The 14,402-nt window shown below is 34.3% G+C and overlaps 2 protein-coding genes across 3 annotated transcripts in view; one reads left to right on the plus strand and one right to left on the minus strand.

Moving 5' to 3' along the window:
- The window catches only part of LOC100375839 (protein polybromo-1-like), a 52,439-nt gene that overhangs the window by 37,688 nt on the left and 349 nt on the right, over nucleotides 1–14,402 (plus strand). The window lies entirely within an intron of this gene.
- On the minus strand, nucleotides 1,213–14,368 carry LOC100313652 (MAP kinase p38-like protein). Of its 2 annotated transcripts, XM_085496488.1 has the most exons (10): nucleotides 14,079–14,362; nucleotides 12,754–12,883; nucleotides 11,919–12,089; nucleotides 11,328–11,405; nucleotides 9,021–9,135; nucleotides 8,676–8,747; nucleotides 7,668–7,747; nucleotides 7,047–7,299; nucleotides 4,220–4,283; nucleotides 3,045–3,234 (listed from the first exon to the last, which is right to left on the minus strand). In XM_085496488.1, the coding sequence occupies exons 1-9, from the start codon at nucleotides 14,201–14,203 to the stop codon at nucleotides 4,255–4,257; spliced, it is 1,053 nt and encodes a 350-aa protein (XP_085352614.1). In that variant the 5' UTR covers nucleotides 14,204–14,362; the 3' UTR covers nucleotides 3,045–3,234; nucleotides 4,220–4,254.

Consider the following 14,402-nt stretch of genomic DNA (forward strand, 5'->3'; position numbering starts at 1 on the left):
TCACAATATATCCCGTAAGTTAATACAGACATTTACAAGGCAGCAGCAGTTTCCGCTGCTTTGAATAGAAAGAGTTTATAAATAGTTATGATAAACTTCGTAATATGATACAAAAAATGTTCTACACCTCCGCATCACGGTACCAATATATTGGAGTATGCACTCTCTATGCAAAGTGGGGCTTTCCGCACACGTAGGCGCCTGCACCACGTGACTTGTGCATTATAAAGTGTAAACTATGAAGTGTAAAGGCTTTTCTCGGGTTTGTCACATGACAATTTTAATTTGTTTATTTCTAATATACTATCATAAAATTAAACCCTTGCGCAATAGATTTCTTCTTCAAATCGTTGAAATAATTGTATTATTTATGTTCTGTCTCGTAGACCTTCGGTCCCGTGAACCTTCGGACAACTGGGCTGTAGCCATGCCAGTCTGCTTCCTAAATTTTAAAGAGATCATTATTTGTCAATAAAATCCAGGCAAGTTGGACACAAACGTAGGTGTAAACTGTAATTCTGATGTGATTATGCCCTCAATGGCGGGTTTCCTGTAATTTGCTACCATTGTTTATTGGTCAAAATATACCTGCAAGTATGACATCACAGTGAAGTAGCAGAAACCATCTAGGGTAGACTGGCCCAGTTGTGTCAGTGTTGTGTAATTCCTCCAAGAACGAGTTTGTAGAATCTCTCGCTGTGGCTCTGCTGCGAAATTCCCACAATTGGTCTGTTATGCTATGCCCTCTATAGCTATCACCAAGATTTTGAGGTGATAAATATGTTAATGAGTAGCATTAATTAGTAGCTGCCAACCAATAAAAAATGCAGCTTTTGGTTTCACCTAATCTACGAAACTATAATTCATGTGTGGTCTGAAGCGTACAATTTTTTGCGCAAGCACATGCATTCCTTTTTTGGAAGTGCTCCACTCTATGGTTTCATAATATCACTGCATAGCATAATTAAAAGCAATGAATACGCCACAGAATAGCTCATTTTACATCCAGTATTTAAAAAATTAACTGATTATGCCCTCAATGGTGTGTTTCTTGTAACTTGCTACTTTTGTTTATTGGTCAAAATGCACTTGCAAATATGACATCACAATACGGTAACATAATCTGGAGTTAAATTCATGTGATTATGCCCTCAATTGTGGGTTTTTTGGTCGAAGTACATCCCATTCTTTCACAAAGATACTTTTCACACATTTCAAATGGCAAACTCAATTTTCTTTATTTAGTCTATTCAGAATGGAAATACATTCACAGAAAAATCAAAATATTTTGTATTTGAATCTATTACATACATGTACCTGAAAATGATAGTTTATTCATATGAGTAAAGTGCTACTATAGTTTGGTGTCTGAGATTAATGACACCAAGTCCTGAATGCATGACCAGTATCGTTAAATTGCACCCCAAAAGCTGGGTTAAAACTATTGAACAAAACATGTTTCATACCAATTACTGAATTCAAAGAAAATTGCACTCTAGTTCCTTTGCACCCCTTTTTTTTCTCTTATGACTGCAGATCGAAAGCCATGCCCAACTCCCACGAGCTAAAAAGGCAAAGGAACCTTTTTTTTAAAAAAAAAACAAGTGATTGAAGCACTGATGCTACTGTTCACCTCTGACAATACTTTATCAAAACATTGCAATTGTAAATCTAACATTACATTGTAAATGTAGACATGATTTCCACTAACATGCATTATTTATAGAATTCTTACAGCTTTTTTTTTAACAAGTACAAAGAAAATTATATTCAAAATTAGTGCATAGAAATGTTAATAATAAACTGCCTTCTCACACAACATTTAGAAATGTACACTGCAATGTGTGAAAAGATTGGATACATTGCAGAAATGCTGTAAGACCAAACTGCTAGAATTTATATGTAAATTCACAAAAAAGGCTAGCGCCACAATACAGAAGACCAACATAAGAGTCTTGTTTGTATATATTTGGCTTCAGTAAAATTTGGTCATTTGATACAGTCAAAGTCACTCGCAAGGTGATAAAATTCCTGACATACGAAAATGCTTTAATACTAGTCGACTGTGATGTTGCTGCATGCATGCATGCATGCATAGAAACACTGTGCTGTACACAGACAATGATAAATAATCCAGATTTTTTCATAAAGTACATTTAATATCCGAAGTACTTATGTTCACAAATACTCATAGCATTTGACAATAAACCCATACAATTATCTGCTGAGATTGGTGCACAATAATCTTAGTACAACTATCTGCTAATTTGGAACTTGCAAAATACTAGTCATTAATAACAAGGTTTAAATAGATGAGATAAATAACATAAAACTGGTCACTTAGAAAGACTAGAGTTTTGTAAACGGGTAACGGTTAGACTAGATATTTGCAAAATGTTCTGTTACATTAAGAGCATGCTTGCATCTGATCTTATCTGTCACAGGAAACAAAACCAGCAGTATGGCAATCTACCAAGGTAGTTTATTTTTGATAACAAATGGCAATATTGATATCAATTTACCATTACAACTATCATTCAACTATCAATTTTGCTATTTTTTTTTTTTTTTTGCAAAACAGTGAGCTACCATATTGCTTTTCTGATGATTTTTTTTTTTAAATCTGGGAAATTAGTGTTGCAGCATATGGCCAATTTCTATCAATGATTGTTTCAGGAGACGAAGCTAAGCAAAGAACATGTATATTTCAGTTCCACTGATCCAGAATTCCATTAACTAAAATATAATGGTTTGTTTTGTTTTTTTACAAATTTGGAACTCTGTAATAAAAATAATAATATAGCTGTAAAATTGAATATTAAAACTAGTGGAAGTATATGTAGCATTATGAAATTGTTTAAGTCGTTTAACATTATGTAATTGCATTCTTCAGTCAAGTATTAAAGATTTTATTTGTAAAGGTGATACATACGTGTTCCTTCGGCTTATTGCGAAGAGATTCTCATATAAAATAAACAAAAAAATGTCTCAAGAAGACAAGGGAAAAGAATCAGGACAAATAATGTAAACCAAAGCATAACAGATTAAGCTGCTTCAGTTTGATTTGAGATGATTAATTAATCTACAATTCAAATTATATTACACGTATATACAAATGTACTGCTGTGATATGAGACGAAAACCAAGACAATATGCTCTACTGTGACATTGCTTCTTCCATTTCAACTTCTTCAGGCTCTGTCTGGTAGAGATGCACTACATCATGCACTAATCCTGTAAAGAGAAGGCAGAGAGATTGTGATATAGACTGAAAAACTAAAGTTATGTTGCATTCCTACCATGGTCCTTCAATTTCTACTATTTTTGTGCTTTGAATGACACTATACCCAAACATTCTCATTCCAATTGCAGCGAGATCATATGTGTTATAAATTAGTCTTCTCAGACAACCTGCTTTATATTTAAGAGTCATGGATGCATTACAAAAATTCATATGGATGCACTAACATTATGATACACTGTGCATCAGTCAACAAAATTTTTATCCTCAACTTTGCTCATAATTATTCTTAAAATTTTGCTTTCACTGTAACTTTTAAATATATATATATACCCTTAGATCTTGTTTACATTATTTGAGGGACATAAACAAGTCTTGTGTCTTTCTCAGAAGCTTTATGTATCTAATGAGTTTTAGCGATGCGTTTTTTATAGAGGAAATACAGTAGTTAGAAAAAATGTGACTGATCTTTTAATTAAATAGAATGTAACAGAGTAGATTATCAAATAACTGTACAACACTTTACAATATTGATATACAGAGAGGTTTATGACATTAAAAATATCAATGAACACACTCTAAATTTCTATAGCAGATGCAATGAGGTTGTGACTGTCTGGTATATTACTGTAAAAGCATCAATCGTCACTGGTGTTTAATTTCATTATTTTGAGTACATTTACTGGATTTCCCAGTGAAAAATGAGTTCTATTGTAATTTCACCTGTTCATAGAGTTTTAATTGAGCAGATTTTGCTAATTAGGGAAATTAAAAACTAGTGAATATTAATGTTTTTACAGTATATAATGAGTGATATTTTCCACCTTTCAAAACAAGTAAATGGACATGGAGAAATGTTTGTAAGCAATGCTTTTGAAAACATTAGAAATTAGTTAATTAGCATGCATTTAATTATAGCTAGAAAATTAACGGAACAGACAAGCAAAGAAAAGGGTTACATAAAGTGCTGAGAAATACCTGTAATATGGCTCAGGGGTCTACACCAAGGTTACCTACTGTTTAATTTCCAGGTAAATCAGGCCTGCCATAAGATGTAAACAGCCAATATTATGATCAATCCAATCCAGGGTAATGTATGGAATACATGTTATATTTTTATTTATCAATAAAATGAAGACAATTTTCAACAGCCAAACTAATTCAGTACTGTATTTAGCCTATTAGAAGTGTATGTGTTGTAAATTATAGGTGTTTTTATTTTTAGGATTTCAGTATACAACACATGCAATTTTTGTTTTATATGTGCTTTTATTGGTGATGCGCTTCTAATAGAGCAAATACAGTATCACTTTAATTATACCAATAATTCCTTAAATTAGTTGGATCACTTAATTTTTGATAACGGATTAATTTGATATTTTGTTGTCTAGTAATTCACCTGGCAACAAATGGCACTATTTAGATGCTATTTAATCCCACCCTAATGTATCTTTTTATTAACAAGAAATGAAACTATATTTATGTTACCACTACCTGGTACAATTACATTTTTTTTCTCTAACAATTTAGTAAACTGCAAACAATTATTTTGTAATAATTCAATTAATGAAAAGATTATAGTGATTTATGCTTAGCCGATGTCCAGTTACTCAAATCTGACAGAGGCTTTCAATATTCTCGGCAAACTACTACAAAGTTCAGAGATGATGACTCAAACTGGATCAGGTTTAATTAGGAAAGGGCAAATTATAAAGTGCTGCAAGTGAAATAAAATCAGATTTTTAACAAGCTAAGGCCAAACAAAATTAGATCTGTTTCTGGTTGGCAAGTGTGTCAGTTCCAAAGACCGCTGAGGATTTTTTTTCATTTGAAACAAAGTGGTGCATGCTGCTGGTGGTGCAAGATCTTGATGTTTCTCCACGTCGTCGAAAAAACATGAAAGAGTTCTTGTTGGTTCAAAAGCAAACAAAACTGAAATGAGTCAGCTGTTTTGAATCACAACATGAAACAAATCACGTAATCCTAAAGTAATTTGATTGCAATCAGTCAGAGACAAAATTTGCATTTGGCTATTTTGAATAAGATCTGAAAAAAAACAAATGGTTCAATTACATATACCACTACGTACAGAGATGGACTATAAGTGTCTATTTACAACCAGAACTGGGTGATTTTGATTCATTTTTAACATTATAATGGCCACCAATTGGCCATCTTGAATCAGATCTTCAAATAAATTAATGCATGTTTGTGACAACATGTATGATGGATATACAAAGTTTGAACATAATCAGTCCAGGAATGTCAGAGATACAGCTCTGGAACTACATTCATTAAACAATCTGAAAAACAAACTAATGTGCATCGAGGTCTATAATGCCCAATTTATATGTACAAATCGAAATCCATCTATACATGACCTAAAATGTAGATCTGGTTTTGGAATGACAGAAATGCTTGGTTTTGAAGAATTATTATTGTAACATTAAAATGACCCCCATTTGGCCATTCTAATGGTTAAAAAATGTACTTGCATATGTGCAACAAGATGTGTAATGTATATACATTATATAATGTTTGAACAAGATCAAGCAATGCATGTCAGTGATATGGCTCCAGAACCACACTCATTAAAACAAAATGACCACTAGTTGGCCATTTTGAAACTGCTTTGAAAAACAAAATGATGCGCATCAAGATCCCAATGTCCTATGTATGTACCAAGTTTGAATGAAATCCATTCATACATGACTGACATCTGATTCTGACATGTGACCAGTTGGTCATTTTGAATCTGATATGAAAAACAAAAAGATGCGCATCAAGATCATTCGGCCATTGTGAATCAGATGATCAAACCAATGAATGTGCATATGTATCCCAAGATGTATGACGTGTTTGTGAAATTCGAATGTGATCGGCCGAAGCATGTCAATCCATAAGTCCCTGTTTTCTAACTGTGCAGAACAGGGACTAAAAATCACATCACCACTTTGTTTATTTTTTTTAAACATGGGACCAGCAACAGATCTTGGTTTGTTTTTTTTGGCCTAACAAAATAATTCGAAAAGCATAAATACAGAAAAGAAGAGATGCAAGTTGTTCCTAACACTAACAGGATGCATCTGATTTGTATTTATTTATTTACCTAAACAAAATCCCATCATTTAACACAGTAATATAACTGCAATATTATTATAACATGTTCTACACCTCAAGCCACACGGTTTCATCATCACATAAACCTAAACAAGCAGCCTCTCGGCTGAGATAGCTCCGCTGTTAGCACTGCACATTTCAATTAAAGAACAGAAGATATCATTAGAAAATGAACAATATGCATAGTATCAATGCAATGGGACTTGCTGTTTTCAACAAGAATTCAAAAATATCATTTTTCACCATAAATGATTGTGGTTTTTAACAAGAAGTCGAAAATATCATTTTTTTACCAAAAATGACAAAAATATTCTCCAAAATTAGAGAATTAAAGATATCATTACAAAATTAACAAATCTGAGAGAAGTCCACATGTAGTACGTATATATGTAATATCAAAGCAATTGGACTTGCGGTTTTTAACAAGAAGTCGAAAATATCACTTTTTACCAAAAATGACAAAAATATTCTCCAAAATCAGAGAATTGAAGATATCTTTAAAAAAATGAACAAATCTGAGAGAGGTCTACCCAAGGTACATATACACCAAGTATCAAAGCATTCAGGCTTGTAGTTTTCAAGAAGAAGTCGAAAAAGTAAAACATTGACATGGATGACGACGACGGACAATCACTCATATGATAAGCTCCGCTCGACAAAGTCGACAGCGGAGCTAAAAACTTACGTTTCCACTTTAACACATCCAGTTCCAATCCTTCAAAGCTATCATCATAAGGCTGACAATCAGGTTCATCATCTGGATCATGATACTGTGCAACATATGGGTGCTTTAAAGCTTCAGACGCTGTAATTCTTTCATCAATATCTAGCACTAACATCTTAGACAGTAGATCAATGGCAATTGGGTTGGCACCAACAAAGTAGTCACGGAAATCTCGCTTCTCCATTTTCGCCAGTGATTTGATGTAGGTTTTAGCCTGTATGAAATATTTGATATACAGTGTATCTCTAATGTCATCTCATCAACAACTAAGATTATGTGGGCAAAAGAGGCTGCATGTGTCCAGTACATTTTAAAGGGTTGTGGTCGTTGTGTCATGTCCTGTACGATATAGGACTTTTAACTCATAAATTACATTGTTCGTATACACAAAACATGAACTACACGCCGACCATTACCCTTAAACTAACGCTTTGAACAACATCTTTACAAGGACAAGTTTATGAACAAACACATGTGGAGAATTCGATTTCTATTAGAAAAGTATGTCCACCAAAATTATTTACATATTTGATAGACTGTGCTGGTCTAGCAAACACAATAACTACTAATACTGGTACTTACCTCTTGTGATTTAATCTTCTCAAGCAATCTATCATCAGGAGTGCCAACTAGTTTCATTATCCTCATCAGCTGATCAATGTCTGGATATCATGTTAAGGGATATCGCCCTCTATAGTCTATAATTTCTGATACTATCCAATAGAACTCAAAAATATCAATACATCTTGAGGTTGGGGTGTTTAATTTAGGCCGATTATTTAGTTAATACATTAGATAAAAATTGTATTCATACTCTGTTTTAATATTTTTTCCTCTGTACTGTAATACATGGTTGAACAGAATGCCTCTGCAGTCATTGCAAAGAGTCCTCCTGAGATATTATCACAGATTCAGTTCAGCAAGAAATGTCATGGCAATGAATGGTTAGCATTTATGTACAAGTTCATGTTCCAGTTTCACACTGTGAACTAAATGCTTAGACTACATGATAACGAACATGTGTGAGTCTATAATCATATTTATGTCGGCAAAGAATAAAACACAAGTAATGTATTTGTGAAGTTTGAATGATCCCACCAGGCATGTTTGAGATACAGGTGGCTACGCTCAGAAACACACGCAGATGCACACACATAGGTCAAATCATAGATACCTGTTTTTGTTGATGTTTTAGAACATGATATTTGTCTGTGTACTATGTTAGGACCTGAATGGAAAGTTGGAATGAATTGGGTCATGATAAAAATTTAATTTTTACTGATATGTTTTAATACAAATGTCTATGTATCTGATTAGAATTGTGCTAAAAAAACAACACATTTCCATCAAACAAAATGGCTGCCAGTATTCAATGAATACATTGGCTCTGTAACAAGTTTGAATGAACACAATAGCAAAAATGACCAAAATGTATTTTTGATGTACAGTCAGTAAGTACAACTCTACACACATTAAATGTGGCTTTTTAGGCTACTTTAGGATCAAAACAAACGACTATGAACCTCTGAGAGAATACATGAACGATCACATGAACAGACAAATCTGTTGGTATGATTCAATTAAGGATACGATCGGTGCCTGGAAACAGTGTACGTCCTGTTAATAGTTCAGACATTATACAACCAACTGACCAAATATCAACTGAAAAACAATGCATGACAATTTATAATTGAGATTTTAACACTCGCACACAAATGCATATACCTTTGAAATAAAAAATAAACATGAAAAAATCTTTAAAAAATCATGATTCAGGTTTCAATACCATTGAAAATATTCCCTAGTAATAAAAATCAGAGATATTTTCATGAAATGAACAAACCTGTTTGAGAGCTGACCAAGGTTTATATTAATTAAAGATTAAATTGCAGAAAATAAAAGATTAAATAATCATATTTATTGTTGGTTCCTCACCTGTCTGTGTATAATGCATCCAGTTTAACATAATCTCTGGCGCCCTGTACCATCTTGTAGCCACATAGCCTGTCATCTCATCATCAGTCTGTCTGGCTAAACCAAAATCTAAGATCTATATTCAGGAAATACAATTGGTATGAAACAGGGAAGTGTAAATACAAACAAATTGAATTTCATACATGAACATGCAGCATGATAGCAGCAGTGTATTTTTAGAGATTTAATTTCTGTCTAGGTATTATGAATTTGTCAATCCTATGTAAGTTTCACACTCTTTACAAGGATAAAATTATTAATAAAAATATGATATGCATGTATTATGAAGCAGTGGCCAATAAAAATTAAAATTGTGTTTTAGCATATGTACACAGCCCGTGTATAATATATGAACTAAAGGACAACGTCAAAAGATGTTGGATAAAAAACTTATTAAAATTATTTTATAATTATAAGTCCCTGCTCAAAATTAGTTCTCTTTAAAGATCTAAGCTGTAAAATTAGAAAGTTGTTTACATTCTAAAATATCTTATTTTAATATTTGATTTGCACACACTGATTAAATGAAAAATCAATTATGAAATCTGTTGATTGTGATAAAAGATGTGGTTTTGCACAATTCCTGAGAATGAGATAGGATTTATGCTGATGTTTATTATAATCTACTTATTAAAGTAAAGCTGTGAGGGAGTTGCCAATGAAAAGTAAGGAATAAAATTTTTTATCCTACGTTGATCTTTTTACATTGTCCCTAAATGCATGTACCGTATTTATCCGGGTATAAGCCCAGGGTCCTGAACATGGAAAATTGCCAAAAAGAAGGGGTGGGCGTTTGCCAGGAGATCCCCGGCAAAAAAACACGAAAATTCGCGAAAATTGACAACACGCAGATTGAACTGCGGCAGGGAATAGAACGGCAAATGAAAACATGCAACAGAAATAAATGAACAATATGCAACACTAGAAGTAAAACAAAAATAATGTATTGCTTATAATGTGACAAATAAACCAGAAATAATAAAAATCGACAGTGAGGAATCATTTGAAACACAAACACGCCCAATACGCGTGAACTCAAAATGAATTAAAATGTCAGGGGTTAAACTGCGTAAAATGATTTCCGGTCTCGGCAAATTACGAATCAACCATCATACAAGATCAATAATAATTTCCAAATTTACACAGTAAATATTATAAAAATTCATAGCTGTTTGAAAAAACTTTTCAGATCTTTATTTGTACGTTCATTGCCATCTTCGTCAAACTCAAAACCCTCAAATGTCCAAGTCGGCGTCACTGTAGCCGTCGAACAAAATCCCTACAACTTATTCCTGAAGTTCGTTGATATCGTCCAACACAATTTGGACTTAGCACTTTTAATCCACGGATTTCGCAGTCTGTCAGCTTGGCATTTTTCATTCATGTCTAATCATAATAAAGAGACAAGAAAAATGGGGTCGCTCTGCTGCGATGGCACACGATGCTTTTGTTTACAGTGTGGCAATCATCTTTGACCTTTATGCATCTGCTTTACTGATTGGCTAAGAATGACATCACTACTAGTATTTCATCATAAAGGTCAAATCGTGACATTGCTTTCTTATCAGACTCGACGCTTATTAATCACGGTGAAAGTTATCATTCAGCAAGTTCCGTCGGTAGGAATGTCTCACTATATGGATATCGCGGGGGACTTGAAATAGGAAGTTTTCTTTTATCCAAGGACAGAAGAATAGTTTTCATGACAGAAATGCAATAGCGGTGATAAAAGATGGTAAAAAAGTTGGCAGTCTTCGGCGTGACATTGCAAAATTGCTGGCCCAAGTTATGGATTCGCAAGCTGCTACAAAATATTTATAAAGCCAAAATAACGTGATTTCAACCATTCTCCCAGGTACGGGTTGCTACAATATTGCAACATTGTTTTCATTGTCGACGACGCTAAAGCCGAACTAGTACGACACTTGCTTAGCGACTCTCCTTGTACGATTTGCTTGAATCGTTTCTAAGGAAGCACAAACAAAACGGCCGTCCCTTTTTAGGGCCACGGCATATTTCAAAAAGAGAAGTATCATGACAGACTTCAAGAAAGTCAACTGTTAATACAACCACAGTCAACGAATAGAAAATAGTTTTTTTGTTTTGTGTAGTAAAAGACCCCTGGGCGTGTGCCCGGATATGACCTCAACTTCTTTATTGTGTCAAAAGTGGGGGGTGGGCGTTTGTTCAGGCATGGGCTCTTACCCGGATAAGTACGGTACGTCTTTCTATTCAAAAATGTTAGTATGACAATAATTCGATACTCACTTTTAATTCACAGTCTTCATTAACAGCAATGTTGCTTGGTTTAAGGTCTCTATGCACAATGTTAGCTGAATGCACATACTACATAGCAAATAAAAATAATTTAAATAAATGTCATGTTTGATCAGATTTCACTCACTACTGTACAGAGGATACAAGTCTGCAAATGTTGTCAGTCCTGCCCTTACAAATGATTATTTCTATGATACAAATGAAATATGATGTGAACAAGTCATTGTCAACGACATAGTCCCCGTTTGCAGAATAGATGCGAGATATGATCTTAGTTCTTATGCATGTGTGAAGTTTAAAATTGCCATCTTCAATTGGATCATGAGTCAAATGCATGTGCATATGTGTAATGTAAAGTCTGATGTATGTGTGAAGTATGCATGACATGGCTGGATATGAAAGTTTGCACACACACATGGACCAACCCTTAAGCCCCTGTTTTCGACTGCGTCTGAACAGTTACTAAATATTACTTTAATCTATGGAAAAGTGTAGTAAAACTATTGGACTAACTGTCATCACTATGAAAGATCAATCGCGACATCATAGGTTAACTACTTATCATTTGACCTTTGTCCTTACCTTGAGACCTCTTAGTATTTGGTAGACTAGAAATTGTACATGGTCGTCTGTTAGTCTCTGGCATTTGACAATGTTATTAAGATCAGCTCCCATCAGATGTGTTACAAGGTACACATCGTCAAAATCATTAAATGTCAAACTTGGAGAAAAAACATCAACCAAACCAATGATCTAAAATAAGAAAGTTAACGTCACACATTAAATGCTGTACAATGTATTCACGGCAACATTTTGTTGAAGTCTTAAATTTTGAGTTATTTTGGGTGAAAAAATCTCAATGTGATGGTGTTCATGAGTTGTATATTAATGGAAAAATTGCATATTTTGATTACCAATAATCAGTATCCCATCATGCATTGCAGTTGTGGATTCTGCTTAGGCCAGGGAGTACACTAATATAGGAATCTGAGAGCATTATCCAAATTAGACGTTAGGTACAGAATACTGTTGCAGTCAGGGCACAGTAACATAGTTGACAGAGAAGCCAAAAGGTTCTGAGAGTTGACAGAGAGCCAACAGGTTCTGATAGTTGACAGAGAAGCCAACAGGTTCTGATAGTTGACAGAGAAGCCAACAGGTTCTGATAGTTGACAGAGAAGCCAACAGGTTCTGATAGTTGACAGAGAAGCCAACAGGTTCTGATATTTGACAGATAAGCCAACAGGTTCTGACAGTGGACAGAGAAGCCAACAGGTTCTGATAGTTGACAGAGAAGCCAACAGGTTCTGATATTTGACAGAGTAGCCAACAGGTTCTGATAGTTGACAGAGAAGCCAACAGGTTCTGATATTTGACAGAGTAGCCAACAGGTTCTGATAGTTGACAGACAACTTACATTTTCATGATCCATATGTTTGAGTAGTTTTAGTTCTCTATATGTTCTCTTTGCATGTATTTTAGACTGGAATGGCCGAGCCAGTTTCTTGATTGCTACTTTCATCTTAAGACTATTGTCATATGCTGAGCTGAAAAAGAATACACAATTAAATAATATTACCGCCTAAATTCACAGAAAACAAATTTTAGGAAATGAGGGAAAACAATACTGCTATGTAAACTACATATCTTGACTATCAAGAAAGGCCAGTTATGCTGTCTTGCAAAGATGCTTGTTTATTTGACACAAATTCATCTATATTAGATTTTTTATACTGTGACATATATGCCATGATGACCCAGCCCTACCCTCACATTTGTGGGGTATGCAATTATCTTTTTGTATGATGTAGAGCTTTTTTTCAAAACAGTTCAGACAGTTCTAAATGCGTATTTGTAACACAGTTATCAAAGAATTAATGCAACAAATAATGACAACAAAATCCTGATCAATCAAGACTATTGGCATTCAGAGAGTGCATTGATTCAGCAATTTTTGCACATTGTCTAAAATTTGACAGCCAATTTGAAATTTCGCCAGCAGCTACCCAGTTACCAAACTAACATGCATAATGCATCTGATCATGACAGCCTCTTGATTACTAGCATGCTGAGATTATTTCAAACACTGTTGCACAGATCTAGGCAGCTATGTAGAAGTTACAGTCACCCACAAGCAAAGTGCCTATATATATATATATATATATATATATATATATATATATACAGGTACTAGCTAGTATACACATAGTCTGTTCATGTTCGGTATTTTGACTGCAATTTCACACGTTGTTCTCTATCTCCCTTGTTTTTTGTCATCTACATTGTATCCTGAGAAGGATACTCAAAAAACTGGCTGATTTCACTCACCAAAAAAATGAAAACTGTGAAAACACAGGTAGTTTTGGCACAATGATCACTACTTTGAGTTCGGTAGGTCATGGAACTATAATGGGTAGGCATTGTGATTGGTATAGGAATGTTCTGTAGTTTTATAGTTTTGTTGGCATATCAACAATAAAAATAACTGCAGTCTCCCAAAAATTTCTTCTTGAAATAATAACTTCAAGTAGAATGTCTTGAGGAGATGTGACACTGACGTCACATCATGACATGCAATGGAAATATCTACAGTAGTAATTATTCTCGTTTTCTATCGAAGAAATGCAAACCTGTCTGGAACGTGATCCCATTAATGAGCATTTCTACTTTTAAAATTATTTACTATAGTATTTATGCAACATATAAATGACATACAAATACATGCTATATTGCTAGACTTACCAAACTTGCCCATAAGCTCCAGAGCCCACCGGGCTAAGAGCTTGATATTTTGTGGGCACAACCCAAACCGTCTTGTTCAGCTCAACTTTGTAAAACCCGGCCTTCACTCCTTCGGGCGCCGACATGGTCGAATTCGACCGAAACAACAGCCAAAACACGGAAAGAATGTCGTCAGTTTTTAACGTGAATCTCCACGCTACTGTTTGCAGAAAATCGGTGATGATAAAGTCGCCACAGAGGTCCCGAAATCGGGTATTTCCAGAGCAGTCAACAATCAGATTCAAGGACTCCCAAAACGCGGAAGTAGACTGGGTTATTCACATA

Source organism: Saccoglossus kowalevskii, chromosome 3 (assembly GCF_978046115.1).
Source record: "Saccoglossus kowalevskii chromosome 3, keSacKowa6.1, whole genome shotgun sequence".
Classification (NCBI taxonomy): domain Eukaryota; kingdom Metazoa; phylum Hemichordata; class Enteropneusta; family Harrimaniidae; genus Saccoglossus; species Saccoglossus kowalevskii.